The sequence below is a fragment of the Zootoca vivipara genome, chromosome 8 (genome assembly GCF_965207765.1).
Source record: "Zootoca vivipara chromosome 8, rZooViv2.hap1.1, whole genome shotgun sequence".
NCBI lineage: Eukaryota > Metazoa > Chordata > Lepidosauria > Squamata > Lacertidae > Zootoca > Zootoca vivipara.
This window is the reverse complement of record NC_142591.1, coordinates 41,744,875-41,772,871: the sequence shown is the minus strand read 5'-3', so window position 1 is coordinate 41,772,871 and position 27,997 is coordinate 41,744,875. Positions and strand designations below refer to the sequence as shown.

General features: G+C 42.5%; 1 protein-coding gene and 1 long non-coding RNA gene across 2 annotated transcripts in view; one reads left to right on the top strand and one right to left on the bottom strand.

The window, feature by feature from the left end:
- The window catches only part of DLGAP1 (DLG associated protein 1), a 104,940-nt gene that overhangs the window by 45,832 nt on the left and 31,111 nt on the right, over positions 1–27,997 (bottom strand). The window contains exon 4 of the mRNA XM_035124393.3: positions 18,443–18,683. Coding sequence (XP_034980284.1) covers positions 18,443–18,683 — 241 coding nt within the window. The remainder of the gene's footprint in view (positions 1–18,442; positions 18,684–27,997) is intronic.
- On the top strand, positions 95–11,302 carry LOC148684827 (uncharacterized). Its single transcript, XR_015951458.1, has 3 exons — positions 95–374; positions 2,433–2,577; positions 9,796–11,302. It is a non-coding gene; the product is annotated as an uncharacterized LOC148684827 (long non-coding RNA).

The window sequence follows — 27,997 nt, the reverse complement described above, 5'->3', positions numbered from 1 at the left end:
GGAAAGGGAACCAGCTGGCTGCTGTCAGGGGAGGAAGGGGAAAGGGGAAGAGAGAGGCTGACAAGCTACTGGGCAGCTGCTCTTCCAATTGCACCATAAGCCAAGCAAAGAGCCTTTGATCTACTGAGCAAGCCTGGGCTTGCAGCCAGGAGTCATATCCTTTCCACAGTAGTTGAAGCCAGTTTCCCCTCACCAGATCTTCTCCTGCTAGCTGATCACAGGACAGACCTTTAATGAAAGTTTCCCAGTCACTGAAGAAATAAGATCCCACAGCCTTCCTACGCCCAAGCATTTATTTTCTCAGATGAAAAAGTGTGATGCGCTGCTCTGCTTTCCCATCTTGAAAGGAGCTGAACAAAGAAGACTACCCTGAGGTATGTGGATTATAAGCTGGTGACTTCATATACAGATGCTATATGTACAGTTGCAATACCATGACTGGATAAACAGCCCAGCTGAAAGCAGCAGACGTTACGCTACTGATATGTGGAAGGAGACTGATACTTGTAGACAAATCTTGGATGATGTTATAACTGGATCTGACTCCCAATTCCAGCCAAAAATTCGCATTATAATGAGATTACTAAAATCTTATAAATAACACCATTTCTCTACAGAGAACAAAGTCAGAGAAATTTTATTAAACATTTAATGTGGCTATGGTAATCTCAGTGAGACAATATGGGCCACATTCTGAACTGTATTTCTGAATGGCACTGCCCAGGAAAAGAAAGGGGTCAAGGTGCAGGCACACTATTGTGGTCCACTTCCAAGTTCACAGAACATTCAGAGACCAGCCCTGGTGTTATTGTGTTAGGAAAAATAGAAGCACAGAATAGTAAAAATGCTGTGAGCAGCTGTAAATTGCTCATTGGGTTTAGGAAAGAAGGCCAGCACAGTAAATCTACACTTGACAGTTATTTCTTCTTATTTTCTTTATTTTTTTTAAAAAAATCTATTTCTTCCCCTGGAATTTTGTTGGGCTGGTGGGTGGGTGTGTTCAAGATCTCTCAGAGAATTCTTAAAGCCATTATCAAACCACTCCTAAAATTCTGAGGAGGGAAGCCGTAACAGTTAAATTAAGATAAAATGAGATTTACATGTGCAATAGAGATTTGGCCCAATAATGCTTTATTAAAATTCACAGATATTGCTCCTTACAATAATGTGGGTGCGGGTGACACACTGTGTGCATTACTACTGATGTTGGCACAGGGGTGGGGAACTTCCTCATTTGGTCCATGAGGCCATCTTCTTCAAACCATGTCCACCTTGCCCCAAAGCCTGGCTGCATGTGTGACATCAGTTGTGGGGCAAGCAGAGACACATCTAGATCCTGCTGTGAGAAAGCAGAATCGAACTCCCCCTGTATCGGATGACGGGTAAGGAGTTCCATGCTGCATGTTTTGGCATAGCTGCCAAGTTATCCCTTTTTTTTAAAGGGATTTTCCCTTATGCTGAATAGGCTTCCTCGCGAGAAAAGGGAAAACTTGGCAGCTATGATGTTTTGGGTGCCTGGATGAATTCTTCACAGGAAACTTGCTGCCCTACCCAAACCCTGTAGAAAGCAGGATTGAATTCACTGAGCATCAGTGGATGTGCAGGCAGTTGACTCCTGCTTAGTTACCACATTTTACTGCACACAGAATTCAGTGCCAGGCATAAAATGTAGATCAAAAAGTGGGAAATGGATAGCCACACACCTTAGAAGGAACCCCCTCCTCATCCTCCCAATTGACCAATTCAGAAAACACAAGCCGAATCTTTTCAGTACCCAGAATTTAAAGCTGAAAGGCACTACTTGTGCCATTTTGGTATTTTGGACTTAAGAAAAAAAAAACCAGGTTACCAGGTAAAAACAAACCACATCACACAGGACATGCCACCGTGTCAGTTCAAAGAACTCAGTCAGCTCAGTTGCAAATGCTGTTTTCCATCATGTCTCTTGGAGGTCAGGCAAGGCACTGCAACGCCAAAAATAAACACATCTGTATTCCAAAGGATTTGGGCTTGTTTTGTTTCTTCCTTCTAAAACAATCTTCTGCTTATAACATTATTTAATATTATTTTTAAATCAAGTACAGACTTGGCATAGTGTAGGATTGAACATGATTCATACAGTAAGTACTTTCTTGAGAGTGGGTGTTCTGTGTGAATTATATGTTAGGTGCAAACTTCACTTTACACTGCACTGCTGTCTTGGTGCAACAGATAATTATTCAAAGTTATTCATGAGTTCCATGAAAATTTTATCCACGTTCCCTTGCCCCCTGCACTTTATACTGGCCCATAGTTCCCTGAAACCTTGGGCCCAGTAAGTGTTAAAATATAAGCCAGGCTAGTTTCCTTCTGAGGTGATGTCTGGGCGATGGGCCATTAGGAGAACAAAGAAAGACTCAGAAGACTGTGATAACTTGTGTACCTTTCTTCAGGTACACTTCTTGAAGTAAAGAGACAGAATTCCCTGCCACTCTGAACCAATGAAGTTACTGAAACATCTTCAAAAGCAACCCCCTGAAGAGTTTATTGGAGAGGTCAAGCCGGCTGGATTTATTAACGTCATGAGAATTATAGGAGGTATTGTATTGTGGCTCGAAATTGTATCTCATCTGTTACTGCATAAGCTTTGCCTATAAAGGTGATCTATACTAATTTTTCAAACAAATAGACAAGTAGCTAACAGAAACTGTAAGAATCCTATGTTTTAAATGAAAGGAAACAAATTTAAAGGAATCTTGCCAATCTTGAAACTCCAAAACACTCTGGAAGTCCATTCAGTTTATAAGCAGGTACACATTTAATTATTTAAAATAACCATATAGAGGTGTTACTTTTTCTACCAAGGAACTTATATTCCTTGCTCAGAAAAGGCAGACTTTGTAATGTCTGAACAGATAGACCTGTATCTTTTTTACACATGTGAAGCCTAAACAGTTAATTCTAAACAAGTTTCTTTTGCACAATGAATCAGTATTCACCAAACACTCCAGAGCAGGTCCCCCCTCCCAATATATGTGTGGACATTGCCAAGTATTTGGGACTGGCTGTGTCTTCTCTGCATCATGTACACACAGTGGAAACTAAATTTGCCTCTGCATAATGTGTGAGGTTGCTAATCTTTCTACCAGTCTCCAAAGCTGTGCTATGAACATTATTTAAAAGAACAACATCACCCTCTAGTGTTCAACCACTCTCATTATTTCAATATTCATAATGCCTGGTGTTAAGACACCAATTGACAAAGATACGCAACAGCAATTGCTTCCCATAACCTAGGAGTGCTTCCAGGAGACCATTCCATGTCTCCTCCATGAAATGTGATGGAGGGTCCACACAACGCCGCCATCCAATTGTAAATGTCCCATGTTTTCCCATGACTTCTTCTGCCTTTCCCCCCTGACAGTAGAAATCCATAAAGGAGGGAAAGAGTGGGGAAATACCAAGACAATTTGCTTTACAGATTTGGATGGGGAAATGCACAATTGAGGCCTGGTGGGAGTTGTCCCTGAGAGAGGTGGATACAGTATTGAGAATGCCCCTCATTTCTCCATGGCTTGCCCTGCATTTCCCATTACTGAGCCAGTTTGTGTCCTCTTCCTGCACCTATAACTAGCCCCACTAGTTAATTGCTCCTTGGAATGAGATATCATCAATCCCACACTTCAATTAATTATTTAATTCAGGAATTCAACTATGCCTTTAAAAAAAAGTTATTGTATACATTATTTGGGGCTGCTTGGTAATGCAGCAGTTGCATCTAGTGCTGCATATCCATTATATCTTTCAAGTACCCCCCCCCCCAAGAATTCTGGGCACCATTGGTTACCCCTAACAGAGTTGCTATGCATCTTTAAGGTAAGGTATATAGGTCAGTCAATCAATAACAGGCCTGGGTTTACATAACATGTTAAGCCAAACTATGGCTTGCTGGGACAGGGAGAGCCTGCACTGACTCCCCAGTCCTTTTAACTTAGCATGGCAGCTAAGTCAAGGTTTGGCTTAGCACGCCATCCAAAATGTGGCTAGTGGTTAACTTTTCTCTTCAGCAGCAATCACTTTCCTCCTCTAACTCCCTGCTTTAAAAGAGTCCCTTACGAAATTCGAATATATCTGGAGAAATGAAAATGTCTGAAGGGGGGGGTGACTGTATTTTCACTGGGGACCCGATTCTGAAAACTTGCTTCCACACATGCCATTCAATACCAATAAGAGGAAAAAAAATAATGTTGCTGGAGCCAGAGAGTGTAACAGTCTTCCTTGTTGGTCAAACACTTTCATGCTGCTTCACCCAAAACACTGACCCAGGTTGGCCAGTTTTCTCTCTCTCTCACTCATTAGAATAATTTGTAATAAACCTTAAATTGATGTACTTTTTAGTATTCAAGCTTCACTTATGTATAACCTGTAGGGCAGGCTCACACTGTCACCCAGCAGGGCATCCATACTCAGGGCTTAATCTGTGGTCAGTTCAGCCCCAGCACCTCTTTGTGATGGCCAGGCTCAACTTGTAGCATATAAAATAAGAGCACACAAAAATGTTCCCAAAGAGGCACAGAATGTATTTCCTTCACCACAGAGTGAATTTAGAGTTTTCACACAATAGTGATTAAGGGGAAAGCACTTTCAGATGAGAATGTATTGCTACCCCCCCCCCCAAAAAAACCTACTGTTTTTCTTCCATGTATGAAAACTATTTTGCTTTTGCCCTACATTATTAGATTTTAACACTTTTATAAAGTACACAACAGATGAAGAATCTGGAGACAGATTGCTTTATTGCTGTCATTCTTTTATCATTTATTATTTAGTCTGCTTCAAATGCTGATGCATAAAGCTAAAAGTGCAGAACAAAAAAACTGCCTAGACTCTCTGAAGTGCTTGTTGAACATCCATTGATCCAAACTATTTACTTTTCGTAGGCAGACAATGGTTTGGTTCACATGTCACAGTAAACCCAGTTATGGCTTATGGGGATGATGCAAGTAAGCAGGCTCCCAAAGAGGAGTTTGCAGCACTGTTGCTCCTTCCCAGTCTTTTTACCTCCCATGCATCACTGTGCTAAGTCAACTCTTTGTGCCATCCAAACCCAAGCTTGTGGTTAAGCCCTTTCCTCGCTAACCATGAGCCTTAAACTCTGATCTTAGTTTATGCTCAGTATGGTATACCATAGCATCATGTCTGTGTTGACAAAGCACACCACAGCCAATGCTCTACTTCCAGAGGTTGCTGTACCATGGAGAAGGAGTAAACTGTGAAGCTCAGGATTGAGAGGACATCAAACAAAAGTAGGCAAGCAGCTCCGTGTCATGGTTTGCGTTTTGTATGTCTGGAAACTCAAAACACGCTTTGGGTTCTAAGCTGTGGTTAAGACAAACCATTGTTTGGGGGTCTGAACTGAACCCTCTATTTCTGGCTTGTTGGAAAATTGTCCTCAGATTTCTAAGATGGAAGTAATTATGTAGTGCCCATTTTCAGTTAAGCTATGCTTAGACTTTATACTATTTTCACTGCTCAATATATTTGAGTTTATCTTTCTGAAATTGGCTGTTTCTAAACCTCTTACTCTCCACTCTACAACACAACATTCTAGTTTGTCAACTGAAAAGCCAGATACACACCTGCTCGTCTCCTGCATAAGAGTCTAATAGTTTCCACCCTTGTTCACATACACAATATATTATGTTGTTGAGCTACAGAAAGTGAATTGTTTGGTAAGCATAACTTTCCTATTCAGCTTTTTAGTGGCAAGATGCCAGAGAGAGAGCCCAGATGTTTTGGATTAATGTTTATATTAATTTGACAAAGGAATAACATTTGTTCGCCTTTCTTTTTTATTGGTATATTCTGTTTCAGATTAGGTCGCACCCTAAACCACCCTATGTTTGTAGGAAACTTCACAGCAGAACATTCCTTTCATTTATTTATTCACTCAGTTTATTTGGTCTACATTTGCACCTATCTTTTTCCTTTCTGGGGGAAAAAAAGCAGTGGCAGTGTGATGTTTGTTAGGAAAACTGCAGCAGAGAAGAGTGAGAGAGAAAGGTTAGTCCCAAAGCCCCTGGGGGTGTACCAGTGACTAGCAAGACTGCTGCATCACTTTCTACAAAAGAGGCAGGACTGGGGTGGCGGGTTAGGGAGGGAGTAGCTCTGGAACACAAACACCAGATTGGCTTAGTGTTTGTGTTCCCTGAGCATTTTCTGAGAAAATGAGGTTGTTGTTATTATGGTTGCAGTTAGTGCTACCTTTTCAGTGCAGTTAGCAATACCAATCTTCAGTTGTATTTGTTTTGAGTTCACAGTTCAAAAACAATTTAAGCAATAGCATTCACTACACAAGTCTCTTTATTTCAGCCTCAAATCCATTTATAGCTACAGAAGTGGCCTGTTCCTTTCAAATTCAGCTGAAGTGTTTATACATACTGTATCCTGAAAGCCTTTTCATTGGCCTCAACCCTGCACAACAGAAAGAACTGTCTTCTTTTTATTATTTTAATGTACATGTTAATCTTTTTAAAATCATATACTATATGCTGCCATTGGAAAACCATTGCTTTTAGAAAGGTGTCAAACAAGTGCAACAAATAAAATAAAAAGCAGCATTTCTAAAAGTTAATTTTTTAAAACCAACCAACCAACTCTAGTGTATTTGATGGTTCAATATTTTAAAACTTTTTCATGATTTTTCACAACTGTTGCAATTGAGAATCAATGACAATTTTAAAATGGTGACGTTGGGTGATAGCCAATGTTAGCCATGCCTGGAGTGGACTCACTGAAATCAATTTGGTTTAACTTTATTAAAGACATAGTTGCCTGTGACTTTGACTTAGTTGCGTTAAATATCTTATGCAGTGGACTGCAATCCATGAAAGCTTTTGCCATAATCAATTTCTTACTCTTTAAGGTGCCGCAAGACTCCACTGTTGCTTATGGAATAAGTAGAACACTTTCATCAAATGTTACTTAACTTTTAAAGCTGTTTTTATATTGTCACAAACATAGTGACTGCAGGCACCTGTGTGCTCACCAGTACTTCCTATGACACCAGTGAACGGTAACAGGAAATATCTCCTCAGAAATCCACACTGCATGAGAGATTCTTGCTCTTTCTTCTCAGTTCACACCAGCTTGTCCTCTCCTACATTGAAAACATGCCCTTTCACATAGTCACATTTCATTGGATGCCAGGATTAGACACAGCCCTCCCATCTGTTCTGAATGGAGGAGAGGTGCAAAGAGTTTCTTTCCCTGAGCAAGCTTGACAGTGGCGGATATTAAGTATCCCACCACTCCACCCCTGTTGATGTGTCAAGTTAAATGGCAGGACCATGTTGTAGCTCTATTGCCTTTTTGGCTCTTATAGATGTAGTAGTCAATTTAGGTAATGTCACCCCTCCCCCACAACAACCATTTTGCGACTGGTGCCCATGGCACTTTCTCAATACTCTAGAAGTGTCTATTCATCCCAAAAGGTTTTGCGTGAGAGAAAGAGACACAGCCAGTCAGTCCTTACCCAGAGGTGCAGTAGACTGCACAGAAACTTGGGTCTTTCAGGGCCCTTTTGACCTATGGGGAAGAGTCCACACACTGCCCTCAAATGCATAGGTGAGGCAGGGTTGCTTTGCTGTAATTATTAAACAAACTGCTCCAATTCTTTCATGCTAGACAGGTATTATTTATTTTTAAACATAAAGGGGTGCATGCTAATTCTGCATTTGGTATCTAAAACACTGAGTAGAATACTGAGTGGATTTTCAAAGAGGGTGCTGCCTCTAGCCAATTCAAGAGAGATGTGGAAAATCCACTTTAGCAGCTTTGCCTGCAATTACAAAGTTATGCCATTTCCCATTTGAGAGGCCGAGATATAAAAGAGGCTAGATGGTGCTGATATCAGATGACTATCTCCATCTCAATATTTTCTAATCTGAAAGTTGAAGGCAGGCAAGGCAACCTTTGATTACTCTGTATTTGTAGCTTCTTGTTCGGGAACCCATTTTCAGGGAGAAGCCAATCTAAACTTGGGCGTGTGCCAGTCAGATTACTGGAAAGGCTTTATGTAATGCAGAATGCAATTAGAAAAAGTGAAATCGGAAACTCACAATACCAGAGAAACTGACCCGCTCTAGCTCAACTTGATAGGGATTAATGGCAATTTTGCAGCTGAAATGTGTGTTAATCGCATACTACCATTCAGGATGAACATGAAAAATGGACAGTGAAGGATATTAAGGTCCCCCCACATATACCAAAATGATGCAGATTCTTGTGGAAAGATGCCACACTGTCAGTTCCTCTGTGGCTTTATCATTTTAAAAAATCAACCTAAAGTTTTAAGAATAATTTACATAAGCAAGCCTGCAGTTCAATACTTCTCCAGGCAGAGTCACTAAGAAGAGGGCACCGTGGTTACTGATGTTCCAGACTCACAGTCAGCAGAGCCCTCAGATTCCTTCCCTCAGATTCTCTAGCCCTCCTAGAAAGAAAGTTATGAAGCAAAATGTGCAGGTACCCTTCTAAGTGATTCCTGTGAGATGAGCCAACCTGGCTTCTCCTGCCTGTTAGCGATTTTAGCAACTGAGTTAAGTGGGAGCTGTGACTGATGAGTGAATTGTTTGGAAACCAGCCAACAGGAATCCCTGCAGTCCCAAAGAGCTGCTGTTTTCCTCCCTCCCCTTTAGTACACTTTCTTTGGTTCTTTCTCATTTTCTAGACCTTGGAATATATATACGTTGCTCTTCCTTTTAGCCCAGAAACCAGGAGGCTTTTCCCCTCTGGTGGGTTTGCCTGAGATCAAGTACTCCTTAAATGTTTTCTGCGAGTCTTAATACATAATATGTGTGGATGGATGTTAAAGACCTTCCCATATCAGGTGCAATATGTAAAAACTTTGCAAAGAGGCTTAGGCATGTCTACTCAGAAATAAGTCTCTTAGTGTTCAGTTGGGCTTACTTCCAGGTTAGTGGGTACAGGATTGAAACCTCAGCTTTGGTTTAGGGTTGGCACTGAGGGAAATCAGGTTTCTTGCATGTTCAACAGGTTAAGCCTTTTCTAGTATGGAAATACAATTGGGGGAAAGCATTACTTGTTCATTTTCTGTGTTAGAGACAGTATTATATGCATGGTGACTGATTTATTTTTGGGTCCTCCACTCCAGTTGCAAAAGAGGACATAAATTTGCATATGACACAAAGCGACATACAGTGTGCTGAGCCCAGAAAATCTTGTTAGCACCCCTACTCAAAGTCAGTGTGTTTTCAACTCAAGCTGTGTATTCTAGCCTTCCCTTTTAATGCACACAAACTCTTGAAATTGCATTGAAAAACATTCAGTTAACAGAGACTTCAAGAAAAAGAAGTGTTTGGGGACCATTTCTGTGAACAAGGTCTCTCAGAGTAGGGACTTGGGTTAAATGTTCTCCAATAAATTAAAAGCACTCTGAGTAAGGCTAACAATAAGGTTTCCCTAGACGTATTATGCACTGACTAAGTGGATGGCTATAAATTTAGCTAAAAAAACAACACTAAGAACAAATGAACTGTCACAACAATTTGAATTAGCCCTTTGGACAATTCCTTCATATTGAATATTAACTGAAACCAGAGGCTTGTAAGCACAAAGTAAGTCTCTTTGTGGGCCTCATAGTTCTTGGAGACATAGTTCTTGGAGACACCCGGCATTGCCTTTTCAGTGGGGCTAACACTGCTGCTGAATTGCCTGCGGCACAATATTTCCTACACAGCCCGTTTCATACCTGGCCTTAACAATAACACTGCTGGTGCATTATCTTGTTTCCAGATGGACCGTTTTCGTGAGCTTGCACCAGAGGCAGGCCAGACCCCGGACGCCTTTCCAGACGATCTGATGGAGATTGGAAGCGAGAAGTAAACCAGGGAGTATTGTCAGCATTAGCACCCTCCACTAGACGTTCCTACTCCAGGGCCTGGGACGCCTTCTGAGGAGGAAGTGCTTCAATTCCTGGTTCTTCTAAAGCGCAAGGGCATTGCCATTGAAACTTTAATGATTTACAGGGCAGCTATCTCATTCTTTTGTAAATTCCTTCGTTGGCCGGACCTCTGTGACAGCTTCCACATCAAGAAGCTGCTGGCTGGGTGGCGTCGCATCATTCCCCCATGTCAGGATGGTAGGAAGCCCATCACTATCGACATACTCAAACTAATTTGGAAAAAATTACCAGAGATCTGCTGCTCAAATTTCGAAACACGTCTCTTTCATGCAACATTCTCTCTAGCCTTTTTTGGTGCCGTGTGCATTGGGGAGTGTTTGGTGGCTGGGGCCCTCAATCAGGGTTGGTGGATACGGACATTAAGTTCTCTGGGGATACTGTAAATGTCAGGCTTCAGTCCTCAAAAACCGATCAATTGCGAAAAGGGGTCACGCTGGTGCTGGCCCCGACAGAACAGGAGGGCCCCTGCCCATACCTGGACACACGCTGCTTCTTCAGGGTCCGGCCCAAGTGCAAGGGCCCTTTCTTCATACACACAAACATGTGTCCTTTGACATGCTGACTAAGGCCGCGGTGGCGTATGGCCCCCCGAGAGCATTGATTTTTGCACCTGAGGGAAAATGATCTAGTTGAACAAAAAGGCATTGCCCTGACCCTTGCTGCAAGGGCAGATATACATGCCTTGTACCCAACAATGGCCATCTCCTCCCTGCCTGTGCTGGAGAGGGGTTTCCAATCCCTCTTGCATCAATTATGTGGTGGAAAAAATCAACAAGGCCATGCACAATACCATGCAGCTAATTGGAGGATTCTCTATCCCACATCCCACCATCAGGGCAGATACGGCCGGCATATTCAGGGTGGATGGAGTGCATCTGACACCATTTGGTAATGACCTCTGGCTGTGCGACTTGTGACAAGTCCTCAGGGACTGAGCAGACAGCAAGGTTTGATGGCAGAGCATGGGTGAATGTTCCTTGGTTGTGGGACTATTGGCGGCGAGGCCCTTAGTTTTAGGCCTTGGCAAGGTATCCTTTTGTCTATCATCCAGTGGGGGGGATGCATTCATGCTCCCTACCCATGCGGTGGCACTTGCAGGGCCCGTTAAAGGGCAAAACCAGGAGTCCCTGGCCCTAGAGCTGTGGCATGTAGGTCAAACTCCAGGGCCGAGGTTAGTGGAAGGGCATGCTGTGTAAGTTTGCACTTTACAGTCCCCTCCCACTGCACCTCCTCACCCTGCATACCCTCAGCCAGACAGGCTGAGAGGGTTACCTGCCAAGGCCCATGCCAGGTTTCCCACTTCTGAGGCTCAATAAAGTTGTGGCCAATTTGAACCCATACTCTGGTCTCTTGTCTCATTCTTTGGGGGGGTAGGGGTAGGCACCACAGACAGGGTTTAGCGTGTGTGCCCATAATTTCCTCCTTCCCTTCCCCACAGGTGGGTGGGGTTTGTGGCACCAAGCGGGGGCTTACCTGGACAGGTGCCTCCCACCTGCTTAGGTTGGCATTTGACCTGCCCTCAGCCAGGAAGGACAATGGACAGCCGGCCGGGGGTGGATCTCCATGGGAGTGATCTGACCCATGCCTGGTTAGCCTTGCCAACCCCTGGTTTGGAGGCTCACTGGGGATTTGCAGGTAGGGATCTGACCCTGCTTAGGTCCTGGTGATATCAATGTCTGAGTACAAGAGGGGCTGATTCAGGGTTGGATTAAACCAATCTATTTTTGTGAGTTTCTGAAGCAGTTTAATTTGCCTGACTCTAGCTTGGAATGTGGTGAGGGTACCCTCTTTCTACATACATGAAAGTTATACTGTATGTAGAATGATCATGGGCAGCAATTTCCTCTACAGTATTACCGCAAACAAACTATTAAGCTCTCATTTGCACATGGTCACAGCGAGGCTGGAACTACACAACTTTGTGTCCTTGCCATCTTCTGCAGCCTTTTCATTTGCACAGTGCTGGTCCACGGCACATACCTTGTCCTTCACAAGACTCTTAATGAGAAAAGGAAAGGCATTTATTTTGAGAAAGATGCAGAGCGGGTAGTTAAACCCTTAGCTCTGTGAAAGGATACTTCATACTAAAAAATCACTCTTATGTAATCCAGACTACAGTATGTCTCAAGCTAAGAGAAGAAGGGCCAAGCTAAGAACGTCTGTGGCACAAGGAATATCCTTTTTTAATGACAGGACTTTGAGAAAGCAGAGATTTTAAGTAGTGGCACAAAGCTATGGTAAAACAATGCTCAAAGAATTTTGCTGACAAGGAAACAAATAACAGCTTACAGCTCGCCTTTTGAGATTTAAGCTTTCATTAGCGCAAGAGCCGCAACTGACATTTATATGAGAAGGATATCGGAAGGCGCCCTATATAGACTCCGTTTGTTTGACAAGTTCCCTTCCCATTCTCAAACCACCTGCAGCTAGCGAGGAGGAGAATGTCTTTGTAACACCAGGTGCAAGCAAATTATGTTCCAAGCATGTACAGCTGGAAGTTAAGGACACTCAACGCATAATTTGCAAAAACATAAAAACACAAAACCAGAAAAACCCAACTGAACTAAAACTTCACCCGCTTTGCCAAAAAGAGGGACACACCAGAGAATGAGCAAATAGTTGTAACTGGTTTGAGGACCAGAAGGTGGAGGCCCTAATGATTTCAGTCTCAGGTATGTTTATGATCTTAGGGCAAGATAAATAGACCTGCAACAACTATAGCTTCCTCCAGCCATAGAGGTTATCTTGTTGACTGGCTACATTTAATATAATAACAACTTTACTCCCTCTCAAACAAATACCCAGCTCAATGCAGCAGTTATCATGTGGTTCTGAGAACGAGGTTAACACCTGCAGAAATCAGATGAACTGGTTAATCAAAATTAAGTCTATCTATAGCATACAACAGATATTGCTGTTATGACTTTAATTAGGGGTACTTCCAGCTTTAATAATAATGCTACATTATCCTGCATAAACAATAACTTGAGAGGATTTCCTCCCTGCATTATTATTATTTAAAAAAGCACCATCTTGTTATGTCTTTTTTTATTGGAGGGATCCGAAACAGCTTCAAAATTATACTTATGTACTATGTTGCAATTTCAAGGCAGGAGAGTAGGGACACATTTATCATTTCTGGGATGTAGAATGACGGGTTTTGTTGTTGTTGTAGGTTTCCTCTGGGTTTTCTTTTATGGCATAAGAAAAACAAATGAAAATGTTTGCTCTGAGAACTGCTTAATAATGCATGGACCCAATAGCCCATCTCATTGGGGCAATTAGCGTTATGGACGGTTGCATAAAGTCATATTTAAGAGGTCTGAAAATCTGTGGTATGCACTGTATCAGGTAAATAAATATGCAACATGGGAACTCTGATTTGGGAATTGCTGACATGATGAAACTGTGATAAGTTCAAATGTATTATTTGTGCACAGGAAAGCATTGCAGAAGCATTGAGAGCATTAAATCTACTTCTTAAAAAAACTCACAATATTTTTATTTCAATTACAATGTTATCCACCACCAAAGTGGTCCTACGGTAAGTACTACTATATTTATGGATACTGAGCCCAACCTCTTTCCCCAAACCCTGATCCCCCAAAGGCTAGGCCCTTCCGTCTGCACAAAACTGAATTTTGGTTGTCCACTGCTAAGTCTACAGAGCTGACTGCTTTTTGGGAAATTGATCTTGTTGCCATCTTATAATATTCTGTATCATTTCATACATCACTGAATTGGCCCCAGGATTCCTGAACTGGGTGTTTCTGGAGTGATTTTATGACATGTTAAGTCATGGCAGGTGCTCCATTAGGAGGGAAAAAAAGAAAAGAAACCTTTCCTGTCTGTGGCTACAATTACAAAGAAAAGAAAAATGAAAAGAAAAGAAAGTCATTCAAAGAAATACACTAAGAATAGTCACTGAATATGGAATGCTATTATGTGAAACCACTGATACACTTTTGTCTTGAACAGAGCGTTCTGTTTTGGAACACAGGAAACATAAAGGTCAACAAAATCAATTAAGAGTCTGCCCTGAAAGATGAAATTGAAAAAGTACTAGCTAGCAAGAATTATCTCCAGAGGAAGGACATTTTCTGAAACCGGAATCCTATCAGAGCAGAAACTTAGACACACTTTATGTTGTGTATGTGCATGATTACTCAAAAGGGGATGGGTTCATTGAGGAATGTGTGAAATAACCAGCAAAAAGTAATGCCTTTGCTGCTATGTGGAGAGGTATGATTCTGTCCATGGTGCTGGAACACCTGAAAGTTGTTGCTTGATGATAAATATGCAGAACATGTGGGGAATCTCAGCCACGGGGACCAAATATGCCCCTCCAAACCTTTCCCCTACTGATGGCTTCTCCCAAGGCCACACTCCTTACCTGGCCTGCTCTGAACTCTTGAGAACTTTTGCAAGACTTGAAAGTGTCCTTGTACTGTGATAATGCCTTTTGCTGCCTAGATGAGGGGTAGAGAATCTCCAGTCTATGGGTCTGATCTGATCTGCCAGGCCTCCCGATTTGGCCTGCTATTTTAGGCAAGCCACAGCCACCCAGTCTACTCCTGACATCAAATATGATGCCACGTAGAGATGGCTTGGTCAAAAGGAGCTTTGCAGGCACTGCTGATTGGAAGGGCCTGCGGAGCCTTGTTGTGCAGCATTTCCCAAGCACCTGACAGCCAGCTGTTTATCTAGCACTTGAGAACTGCTCTGCAAAGTTTTTTTGCCAGCCCTATGCTCCGATGGCTGATTGTTGTGTATTTTGGAACTTTGACAGCTGTCAATCACCTTATGTTATTATGCCTTCAGAAGATTGGCAGGTTGTGCCATATGAACTGTCATTGCACCCCACTGGAGATGTCAGAACAGAGCCTAGGCCTTCTCTGGCAACTATCCACATTTCCCAAAAGAGCCCCAACTCACACTTTGACTCTACCAGATTCAATAAAGCTAGTTGTGTTCAAACTCATGGAGTTTGAAATACGATTGTTCCACTCAGTATCCGTGGCCAGCTCACAGTAGAGTGCACCAAGCAGGTGGAATACCCAGGGATAGAGAAGACATAAAATAGTTTATTACAGCTTTCATGCAAAGTAAGGGTAAAACTTTCAAGATATGTTCAGAGGAAGCTGAAAAACTGTTTGTCAAAAGAGTCTGCATGGTTCAGTTCCTCCTGTCTTTTCATGTAAGTGCAAGACGTGATCTGCTCCGTGGGTTCATTATATAGTTGTTTCAAACTAGATTTGAAAACGCATTCCTCCTTACTAATGAGTAGGTGACCTTGGAAAGGTTGTTCTATTTTAGATTCAATGGCAACACATTGTATTCATGATGGATAGTCGCTGAAAATCTCTCACTTCAGGAAATTTGAAACTTTGTCTTGCTCATCTCCAAAAGCCAATGTATGTCAGTTGGGGGAGGCTACCACATATAAACTCTCTCAATTTTGTGTTATTTTAGCTAGACCTGTATAGAACTTTTCCTGCATTCATTTATTTTAACTCTCAGTGGACAAAGATAACCATTTTGCTTTATGCTTCATAGTAAACCAGATGCATTTCTCTGATGCTATTGGTGCTCACTCTTTTACACTGAAGCAGTAATGATGGCAAGACCACTAGGATTAGTACTATAGCTTTGCCTGCTATATTCCTAGAAAGCACTTCCTTGGAGCAATTATGCAGAGCCTAATGTTGCCAACTTTTTCCTGCACAGCTTCTGTGTCACAACTCATTAAAAGCCTGCATGAAAATGGAGTGATTGGAAAAACTGCTTCTGTTGATTCTCCACTCCTCACCTGTTAATGACAAAATTAAAAGCGCCTAAAAACCAAAAAGGCGGCAGTCTTAACTGAAGGTAGAATCAGTGGAGATAGCACCGGACAAGCATGAGTCAGTATGACTGAGCCTGTACACATGTGCTGAAACTTCATCATTTGAGAAAAGGCAACTAAATTTGCAACTGCTGTCCTTTCTTTCAGACATGATGTGCCTTTGCCACTTCTGGCCTGAAGTACTGCAGCAAGCCACATGGGGATGCACTTGAAGCTTGTTCAGCAATCACATCTGGTTCAGATTGCAGCTGCCACCCTGCTAAGTGGTGCTAGGAAGCTGAAGGTATTAAGCTAATTTTTCAACAACTGCATTGACTTCCTATTCCCTCTGAGCCAAGTTCAACATGATGAGTTTAGTCTATAAAGCTCTAAGCAATTTCAGTTTGAGCATTTTCTGCCCACAGGAGCCTGGAGCAAAACCTATGCTTCTCCATTTCCAATTATATTTCTACAGTAACAGCCCAATAATCCTCTTCTTTCCAATTGCTTTGATGTGGGAAGAGCAACAAACGTTTTAGGGTGACGACTGCCTTTTACACACACCCATATGGCATCACACACATTTTCTTTTGAACAGCAACAATGGAGACTTTATAGGTGCTTTGTTGCTTAAAGATATAAGCAACGTTTTATGATTTTTTTATTTTTATATTGCAAAAGGTCTTTCACCGAAAATCTGTTGCTGCAAGGCACCACTGAATCCAAGAAACCTTGATAATGTCAGAAATCTCCTGCAAAGCTCATCAGTCACAACCTCTCTCCCAAACCTGGGCACGATTGACCAGGAATGTCAGGGCCTTTGGCTGTAAATGGTGCCTATAGGTTTAAGGGCTCTGAGGCAGTGATATTGCAACTACAGTCTCTCCCACCTAATTCTTCCACTAGTCCCTTTGAACAGCCTCCTGCTGAACCTGCTATGGTAGAAAATGAGAGTCTTGCTGGCCACGGTAGGTAGGGAGGAAATAACAGTGACACCATCTCTTTGTGCTTCAGCACATCTACAAGGTAGATCTCCAGGTAAGGCACCAGCACTGACGGGATTGATGCCTGTGGGTTGATAAGTGTGCATGGTTCCTCCCCACTTCCTGACTCATCTTCACTCATGGGTGCATTTCCCCTTGCCTTTTATCCTCAGGGTGTTCTTGTCATTATACTGTGGGTGGAATCCACAGCACAAGATCTGTGTTCAGATCTGTGTCGAGAAACGTTCTCAAATCACTTTCATTGCGGTGCAAAAGAGCAATTCCAGAATGCACCTAAACACAGAGGGTAGAATTCAACTAAGCTTCACTCAGTCATTAATTTAAATGGGTCTGCTCTAAGTTAGATCCATTAATTTAAGTCACTTTACTCTAAGTAAAACTTAGTTGAACACCACCGAGAAACTTCTTTTCCTTCTTTCTCTCTCTCTTTTTATTATTGGTTTTATTCTAACAGGAAAGAAGCCAAGTGGGCATCATGGAGCAACTCTCCAGTGTAGGTTGTTAGAAGACATTCTTATTAGGATTTACTAGTCACTTTTTAAACAAAATGTAAGCTCAAAGCAACTTGCAACATAACACAAAAATTAAACAAGAAAATATATTCTAGTTTATATATATCAATCAGTCTAACACAGGCATAGGCAAACTCTGGTCCTCCAGATGTTTGGGACTACAATTCCCATCATCCCTAGCTAACAGGACCAGTGGTCAGGGATGATGGGAATTGTAGTCCCAAACATCTGGAGGGCCAGAGTTTGCCTATGCCTGGTTTAACATATCCTTCCCACTAAAAGAGGCCACAATATTTAAACCTCTCCAAGTTGAAGGCCAAAAGCCTGAATGGAAAAATATATCATGATGATAATGCATGCCACGTACCTTACCATGAATCTATGAAGTGTCATTATTGAATGATGAAATCACGCAAACCTTTTTAAATTCTGCATTTGTATTTGAGTTTAAAAGAGCAAGGTCATTGCCAGAATACAAACTAATTTATCCCTCATATAAAAAGTTAGAAGTTACACATGTATGAGTACTTCATGCATTCCTACAGTTGAATAGAAAGACAAACCAACCCTTTCTTTTGTTCTGAACTATCCTTGTTTTCTGTTCACTAAAACAGGCTAATTTTTTTCCTGAAACAATCTGATTTGAAGGATTTCTACATACCAAACACAGGCTTGCAATGCTGAGAATGGATTAGGGGGTGGGATAATTGATTTTGCTGTCACACACTCTGTACAGTCTTCACATGCATTTGTTGGGCTAGTCAGTGTGAAAATTTCTATATATTGCACATTTCCCAACTATACAATAATCTGAAACTCAGTCTGAAAGGCATTTAATGCACAGCAGTACGCAGAGAGCTACAATTCCTATATTGTACATACAATGTGGGCATTCAGAAAACATACGCTAAGTTTGTGTGCCAACAGCATGAAGACGCAATCTGGAACTCATCATATATGGAATGTGTGTTATGAAAGTGATAGGAAATTGCCAAGAATATGTTATTAGTGAGAAACACTGTTCCAAGCAAAAGAGTGTAAGGCTGCAAGCGGTCTCCAGGGGCAATGCTGGGAATAAGTGTTAACTGGTATCTCAGTTCAACCCACCTCTGTCTTATTTATTTTGTAAGTTACTCACCAGTGCTGCTTTGGATGGTCCTCACAGTGGTGGTTGTGCGTGGGGGGGACGAGGACCTAAGTGACAAACATTCATCATCTTGGGAACAGCCCTTTTCGATGGCTCTCACGTAGCTGTGGCTCCTCATGCGGAAGCAGCCTGGCATTGGCAGGTCCAGGGCCTCTACTGCTTGAGACTCTAGCTCACTGAATACAGATTCGCAGACTGACTCAAACTGACCATTTACTTCCATCTCACTCACCTGCAGGCAAAGAGAAGGCAGTTTAATTACCGTATATCCAACAGAGCCGCCCAGCTTGCATTACCATCTAATACCAAAGGGGGAAAGACAGAACAAAACTTTACATCCCTATGATAAAGCATCACAAAACAGGTCAGAAGATATATTTTACCAGACTCATTCCCTCTTGGATCACTCCAGCTTTCAAAACATACATATATATCAATGAAACACTTGCATGGAAACATACATACATATCAAGGAAACACGTGCAGCGCCAAAAAGTATCAGCTTAACTATTTTGCATTTTTTTTAATTCTCTAGAGTCTAGAAAATGGTGGAAACAGCCTATATCAAGCACAAAAGATCTATCCTGGCAAAGTAGCAAAGAACCAGCTGAAAGCTTAATTATGCAAAGCCACAGTTAAGTCCTCCAAGCTTTTAAAGTCATATTCCAGCACTGGTGTCAGCTTTAATTAAATTAAAAGGGTATTTTCTAATCTGAAATTTGTAGAGAATAAAATCTCAAAGCACCATCATTTGAGAGAGGAGGAGAGAAAGGTTTCTTTTAAAAGTTTCTTTTTTAAAACAACAACAAGAGAGTATCATACTTGGTTTCTAAGCTGCCTAAATAGCCTGAATTTTATTAAAGCATTTGACACAACAGCATGTAAAGTTGCTCAGTCAGCTGTTTATTATGGTGAAACAACCAGTAAGACAAAATGCAAAGTATAAAACGCGAAATCACAGCTTCAGTAAAACAAACTGGGTTGTATTGAGCAAAGTCACCCTGCTAGTGTGAGGTCTTCTGCCTGTGCAATGGGACTTCCTCTCCCTGTTCCCGCCTCCAATCTGCTTTGGAGGGTGATGGGGAAACCCAGAACTGATTTGGGGTGTGTGTGTGTGTGTAGGTGGAAAGAGGAAAGGAGAGGGAGAGGTCCTGTTATACAGGCAGAAGTTCTCGAGTTAATGGGATGTTTGTTGGATAAAACTTGATTCTACATAAAAAACGACAAGCTAAGAACTAAAAATCATACCACATTTAAGAGACATTACAACATTCACGTATTTTGCTACCTGCACTGGCTACTGAAGGAAGATAGTCAGAAAGGTCTCTCTTACCAACTGGTAATATATTGTGCTTGTTTTAACCTAATCCCCTGATAAAGCACTTTCATTGGAGGTTCAGGTGGCCTCAGTGGCCAGGAGTGCCTTTTTTCTGCTCTTGCTGGTTCGCCAGCTGAGGCCCCTTTTGGACAGAGATGATTTGGCTACTGTCATGCTCTGGTAACTTCCAGCTTTGATTATTGCAAGGTGTTCTGCATAGGGCTTTCCTTGAAAACAACTCAGAAACTTCAGCTGGTCCCAAACACAACCAGATTATTGGAGTTCTGTTTATAGTTCATATAATTCCTGTTTTAAAACAGCTGCACTGGTTACCAGTTCATTTCTGGGCTCAATTCAAGGCGCACATGTTAGCATTTAAAGTCCTAAATGACCCAGTCCATGAATCCTGGAAAACACTGCCTCCTTCCCGACATATCCTCTTGGATGTTAAGATCAGCAGAGGAAGGACTTCATGGCTGCTCCACTGCCCTCAGAACCTCAGGGTGGCTGTGGCCTGGGAGAGGGCATTCTCTGTGACAGCCGCTAAGTTGTGAAACTTACTCCCCAACAGAGGTGTGTCTGGCACCTTCACCCTACAGCTTTTGGTAAATCCTGAAGACAGACCTCTTTGCCCTTGCTTTTGATGCTTGGAATGCATATTTTTAGGGCCCACCTCATTTCTATGATTGTAAGCTGTTTTGAACTGTTTTTAATATTGTGTTTCAATTTTTGCAGCCTGCCTTGGGACCTTAGGGTGAAGGGTAGGTAAGAATTGACAATGATGATGATGATGATGCATTCAAAAAATCCACCCACCCCGCCCAATCAAGGTACTGTAATTTGCCTCTTACAGCAGGCTTCCTCAACCTCAGCCCTCCAGATGTTTTTGGCCTACAACTCCCATGATCCCTAGCTAGCAGGACCAGTGGTCAGGGATGATGGGAACTGTAGTCTCAAAACATCTGGAGGGCAGAGGTTGAGGAAGCCTGCCTTACAGAGTTACAATTCCCAACAGACCTTAACAAATGACACTGCACATAATTTTTAAAGTGAAATAACAGCCTAAAAAAGAGCATGTGAAAGACCATTTTGACCTCTGAGTGGTTACATAGACAGCAACGTCTTTTAAAGAGAACTCTGACTTAGCTAGTAGTTCCTTTGCAATACAATTTAGTAGCATACAAATCTATTAAATAAATGTAATAAAAAGGGAAAGTGATAAGAGGGAATTCCTGTTGAAAGAAAGGTGACTATGCATATTGTTTTTAGGAAAGTTACTGGTGGACTTCATTATGTATGTTATCACATTCATAGCCTCACAACAACCCTCTGAATTAAGTGAGTCAGCTTCAATATGACTCAGTGGGGATTTGAACATGGATTTAGCACATTCAAGTCAAACATGTTAGCCGCAATGGCTCATGACTCTGTCCTGATGAACACATTATCTTGGCCTTGTTTTATTTCTCATCCTTTCACTGTCTACTGCAGTGTGCAAATGTTTATCTTGGCCTTGTTTTATTTCTCATCCTTTCACTGTCTACTGCAGTGTGCAAATGTTTTACTCAGATACACTCCAGTCTTTAATTGCCTGCCCGTTAGCATTTTCCTTTGCCATAATTTGCCATAATTTCCTTTGCCATAATTTGATGGGTTCTTCCTGGAAAGGAATTGGGATTCTTTTTGCCTCTGGGTCCAAATTTCAAAGCAAGCAAACAAACCAATAATAAAGGGCTGAGCAAGATGTAATGGGAAATGCATGTCTGCTGCTGAAAATCACTGGCACACATCCATTTATATATTTCCCATTCATAACATCTAGAAATGTTGCCTCATGACAAGCACCATGTCTCACAGCGACATCACTGGCAGCCTACGTTGTGATGCAGGAGTGAGGGCCACAGAATGCTATGATGTTACAATGGATATAACTTCTATCTGTTACCTAGGGGTAGAAGGAGAATGAAATGCAATGTAATGTGGTTGCTTTTGATGATACATTTATTTAAAATAATAATAATATTTTTAATTAGTTTTTTTTAAATTTAATTTTTTAAATTTGTTTTTAAATTTGTTGTTAGCCGCCCTGAGCCTGGGTTTTCGAACCGGGAAGGGCAGGGTATATTATTACAACATCTATCTTGGCCCTAAATGCTTAATGCCAATGAAAGAATTTCTGACTGCTCTGCTAAGACCCACTAGTGATCCTGTAAAAACCCTCAAGCAAGCTAAAAGCTGCCAACCATTGCCACTAGTGGCACAAACAGCTATTAAATGACTGAGTTTTGAGCCAAGATGGGGGCTGACAGATGGTTTCTATTCAAAGACAAAACAGAATTCAACCATTTAATAAGCCGTTGTGTCACGCTGTGTTCAAAAAGCAAGGCTGGCAACCACATTATGGGCCCAAAGGTTTACAGGTGGGCTGTAGCTTATAGCAGGGAAAAATTATCCTGCACCATCACAGAAGAATCCATTTGCGAGTATGTATGTGTGCACGCACACTTAGGTTCCTTAAATAAAAATGCCTCTCTCTTCAGTTGTTTTGTGCCAGCTGGCTTTCAAGCTTCCGCCTTCCACACTAGCAGTGGGTGTATTGGTAAAGTAGGAATGAATTCATTTAGTACTGCCAACTTTAAGTACTCAGAAACCATGTGGCAGCCTACTCAGAGAGAGAGAGAGAAAGGGTCCCGATGATAAGGTTTGAAACATAAATTTGAATCATTTATTCCCTGACTTTTAAAATGTAGGAATCTGCTTTTCCAAGCCTCCAGTCATAGGTGAAAATAAGCTTGTTCTGTTTAACATAGAAGCGAATGAATAATATTGCAGCCATAAGAAAAACATACAGATAATATTACAGTATTCACACATGAAATCACAAGTAACTGTACACAACCACAGATAATTAACAGGCTACTTATTTTCAAGCTATAAATGTATTGCAACTGAATATCTTTAAAACTAATTTTTTTTACTTAAGTCTTTTATTTTTATCATTTCTTTACATTTTGAGGGGGGGCAAAGAAATTAACAAAAATAAAATAATGAAAATCTAGACATAAAACAAGCACAAACAAGGGTGAGCAATGATGAATATGGCACATTGTTATAGAAACTTCAGATAGTGAAAGTAAGCCACACAAAATAATTGAGAGGGAGAAATCACAAGGCTTCAACATTTATACTCTCGTAGTTTTGGGCTTGTGCTGCTGGCATATCAAGATCCCAGGTATATTCCATCTTAGCTGTGAGTCCTGAAAAACCTGCTCTCTGCCTCGCAGGCCTTTCCCCACCTGGCGTGGGAAGGCAGAGCCCTGACTGACTCCAGCTACAAAAACTGAGACTGCTGACCAGACTTTTGGGCTGGGGGATTGTTTGGTTGGTTGGTTTTTCTTGGGTGGGCTTTTTGCTGTTGGTGTTTTGTATCTTTAAATTTTGTGATTTATGTGGAAATTGTCCAGTTTGGTTGTGTATTTTTTCATGTTTTATTTTTTATGACCTCTTTTGTTGTGTTGCAGTTATATATTTTTTCCATGTTGTAAGCTGCCTTGAGCATGGTTTGAGTTGTGGAAAGGCAGCATAGATTTAAAATATGTATGTATGTATGTATGTATGTATGTATGTATTCAATGAAAGGAGTTCAGATAAGAAGGAAGGCATCTAGGCTGGCTCTGTCCATAGTAACTTCAACTGGGTGCATCATTTTCTCAAAGAGAAAAGCTCACACTTCGGGAGGAAGTCTCTGTGACGAATATAGGACTCCTTTGAGTTGTTTATGACTCAATTAGGAGCCACTAATTACCGCCCGGCACGCTTTCTCTAGCGCCTCTGCTCCGTAGACCCGGGCTGGCAGTAAAACACACAGCAGAGTTCTTCTTCTTCTCACACACAGCGGAAGCTTGTATAGCCGTTGGATAAAAAGCCTCTTAAGAACACACAGAGTCCAAAGTGTTCTAATAACTACTGGAGTTTATTCTACAGAGAAAATAACAAACAACCTGGTGAGAGCGCAGACATCTTGTGACCGTCTCCCAGGCAAAAACGAAACCAACTGATACACACAGAAACACTTCTAGCACATTCTGTAACATGATATCTTCCTCAGTGGTCAGGTGCTACACAGTACACAGTTAACCCCTTCGGTTACTTGTTACTCCTCACACCCCCTCTCACCTGAACACTGGGGATAGCGGGTATCCAAACTTACCCCAAAACCAACCCTTCACAGAATTCCCCATGCCGTTGGAAACTCAAGGGTTTTGTGAACCCATCTGCTAGGTTCTCCTGGCTTGGACAATACCTCAACTTTACCAAGCCTACCTGTATGCTCTGACATACGTTTCGGAAGCGGATGTCTAAGTGTTTGGTTCTGGCCTTGAACTGTCCAGACTCCGCCAGTCTCAAAGATGGTTGATTGTCGCCCCAAACAGTGATGGGCTGGCTACAATCACCCCAGATTTCCTGGACCAAACATCTGTAGTACTCCAACTCAGTGCATGTCGCAGACAACGCACAGAATTCGGCTTCCGTGGAAGACATTGCTATTAGGCTTTGCCTGCGCGACCGCCAACCAATCAGGGCATTTCCAAACTTGACTACCAAACCAGTCACTGACTTCCTGTCCTCCTGATTGGCCCAATCAGCATCTGCAAAACAAGTGAGTTGTGGCTCACCTTGCGCTGACATCTCCAAACAATACTCTTTGGTCTCCTGCAAATACCTAAGCACTCTCTTAATGCCATTCCAAGCATGCACGCTAGGTTTCGATGCTTCTCTACTGAGCAAATTGACTGCAAAAGCAATATCTGGTCTGCTCCATTGTGACAAATACAACAGACTCCCTAGCGCTGACTGAAACACTTCAGGACTCTCAAACGCTACTTTGTCCTTCACTTGTGACTCTTTCACAAAGTTTGTCTCCATGGGTGTTCTGACCCCTTTACAGTCAGACATTCTGAACTTCTCCAGCAAATGTTCAATCTTGCCTTTCTGACTGAGCAAAAAACTTCCATCCTCAGTTCTGTCTATCTGCACACCTAGATAAACATTCACTGCACCTAGATTCTTGAGTTTGAACCTCTTGCCTAGCTCTTTTGCAAACTTCTGCACTTGCATCTGGCTCTTTGCTAAGCAAATCAGGTCATCTACATAGACAAGCAACAGTTCTTGCTGTTCTCCTTCACCTCTGAGATACAGACAACTGTCAGCTAGACTCTTCTTGAAACCTAGGCTCTTCAAAACAGAATCAAGACATGAATTCCAATTTTTAGCGGATTGCTTCAGACCGTAGATCGACTTGTGCAGCTTCCACACCTGACCTGGCACGTCACTCTCAAACCCTGGAGGAGGCAACAAGTACAACTTCTCCTGGAGGTCAGAGTTCAAATAAGCGGTGTCCACATCAAAGTGGTTGACCACTAGGCCTCTCTGCGCTGCAGTCGCTAAAAGCATCCTGAAAGATTCCGATCTCGAAGTCGGACTAAAGACATCTGTGTAGTGGATTCCTTTCTTCTGAGTAAAACCTCTAGCCACTAACCTAGCCTTGTACTGAGGTTCTCCAGTCACTGTGGGTTTCAGCCTGTAAACCCACCTACAACTGACTGCTTTCTTGCCTTCTGGCAACTGTGTTAGGCTATACACACCAAGAGATTGCATGGAGTTCAACTCTTTCTCCATTGCAACTTTCCACTTCCTAGCTTCCTCCACTGACAACTGTTGCACCTCTTCAAAGCTTTCAGGCTCACACACTGCTAGGTTCGCCCATACACTGACAGCTGAAAACCTTTCAGGTGGTTTACCTTTTGTGGTGCGTTTTGAACGCCTTGGTCCCACATCTTCCCCCTCTAAATCCGAACTGCTTGTCTCTGACTGTCTCTCTCGGACTAGCAGCACTGTCAAGAGACTTACTACGCTTTGCAGCCCCCTCTGGGCTTGCTTTGGGTGAAGTGGGTGACCTACCACGTTTGCTGTACTTCCCAGGCTTGACCTGGGGTGAAGTCGGTGCGCTTCTGACTACTTGCTTCACTTCCCTAGGAGCTACACCACTTGGACCAGCTGCCTGACCTGGATCTGGTCCTGCAGCACCTGGAACTCCAGCATCAGCCACCTGAGTTTCCTCTTCCTGGTCAAAACCTGAAGACCAGTCAAGAAGAACTTTGGGGTTAGTATGAATGCGTCTCCAGCCCTCTTGTTCACAGAACGTAGCACTCCTGCTAATGTGAATGCGGGTTTGGTCCCCCTCTGCTGGTACAAACCTCCAAGCCTTTGAGTTTGGTTCGTAACCACAGAAGATCATTTTCCTGGATCTTGATCCTCCCTTTCTGCGCTTCTGCTTTGGAATTAGAACCCAAGCCTCACACCCAAAAGTTCTGAAATAGTGCACCTTCGGAACTTTGCCATACAACATGTAGTAGGGTGTGTTGTCCACAACTGAATTAAAAGCGCGGTTTGAACAATAATTCACAAATTTATAGCATTCCCCCCAAAACTTCTGGGGTAATCCTGCATCAAACAACGTTGCCTCTACCAGTTCAGACAGCGTTCTAAATTTTCTTTCAACTAAACCATTTTCCTGTGGACTAAAAGGGGCGGTTTTCCTGTGCCTAATTCCCTTGCTGCGGAAAAACCCTTGTAGTTCTGCACTCAAAAACTCCCCCCCCTGTCACTCTGGAAACACTGGACAGTGAGAGAGAACTGTAGTTCTACTTCGGCTACCTACTCTTTTATCACTCTGGCAGCCTCCCCCTTCTCTTTCAGTGTTATGACCCAGGAAAAATGGCTGAAATCATCCAGAAGACACAAAACATATTTTGAACCACCTAAACTTGACGTTGACATCGGCCCAGAAATATCCAAGTGCACTAACTGAAATGGTTTTGTGCTCTTCCTCTCAGACCTAGGATAACAGCATCTCTTCGTCTTCGCTTTCGCACATGCACGGCATTGCAGGTGTTTATTGCATGGCTTGAACCTGCAACCTTTGACAAAATCAGGGGCTTTTTTCACATAAGGAAAAGACATGTGACAAAATTTCCTATGCCAAGCATGAATACAATCCTTATGAATAGCGCCCTCTGTGCCCTTTGGGGTATTACCACTTTTAGCCTGAGCATCACCAGTGTTACTTCCACCTGCTTGCCCCCTCCCATCTAGGACAAACAGACCATCAGACCCAACAGTAACGCTTATCAGCTCAGCCCCATCTCTGGCAATTTTGCAAACACCATTGGCAAAACTTATTTCAAAGCCCTCACGCAATAAGCAAGACACACTTAAGAGACCATTCTCCATGCCTGGTACAACATAAACATCAAGTAAGTTTTTATTTTGGTATGAGCTTTCGTGTGCATGCACACTTCTTCAGATACCCTGCATGCACACGAAAGCTCATACCAAAATAAAAACTTAGTTGGTCTTTAAGGTGCTACTGAAGGAATTTTTTTATTTTACTTCGATCCAGACCAACACGGCTACCTACCTGTAACCATAAACATCAAGGTTAGTGTCTAAGCATTGCATATAAAAAACACCCTTGCTTTTAATTGTTCCAGAAGAACCATCAGCAAGATGCAGGCTTTTTTCATCTTCAAGTGGCCTGCAGTTCAGGATCTGTCCTGAAGGCGGCACAAGATGATGGGTGCTACCACTGTCGACAATAAAAGTGAAACTGTCCTGTCCTTTGTTTCTAACCGTTGCTAAGGCAGCAGAAAGATGTTGGCTGACAGGCTTATCTGTAGTCTTCCCACGTCCTCTGCCTCGGCGCTGCTGGCTGGTCCCACGACCACGTCCGCTGGGTTGCCTGGCACCTGGCTGAGTGACCTTGGCTGCTTCCGGAGCTGGGCAGAATCTCGCTACGTGCCCAGGCTGCTGGCACCGAAAACAAAGCCTTGTTGCGCACGCACTCACAGTGGATTCCTCAGTGCTTTTTCCTGCACCCCCACTGGCTTCTCTGCGCCCACGGCCCCCCTTCTCAGCCGATTCTTTCTGGCGTCGCAGTTCCTCGTCCGCCAAACGACTAGAAACGTAAGCAATCGTGAGTTCATCTTCAGGCATTGCCTCAAACGTTAAGCACAAATGCTCATAGGCGTTTCCCAAACTAGACAGCAAAATATAAACTTTTTCCTTCTCTTTGAACACAAGCTCATGCCGCTGCAGCTTATGGAATGCATCAATCACATTGGCAATGTGCTCCTTAATGGGTTGCCCTGGTCTCAGTCTCAACTCAA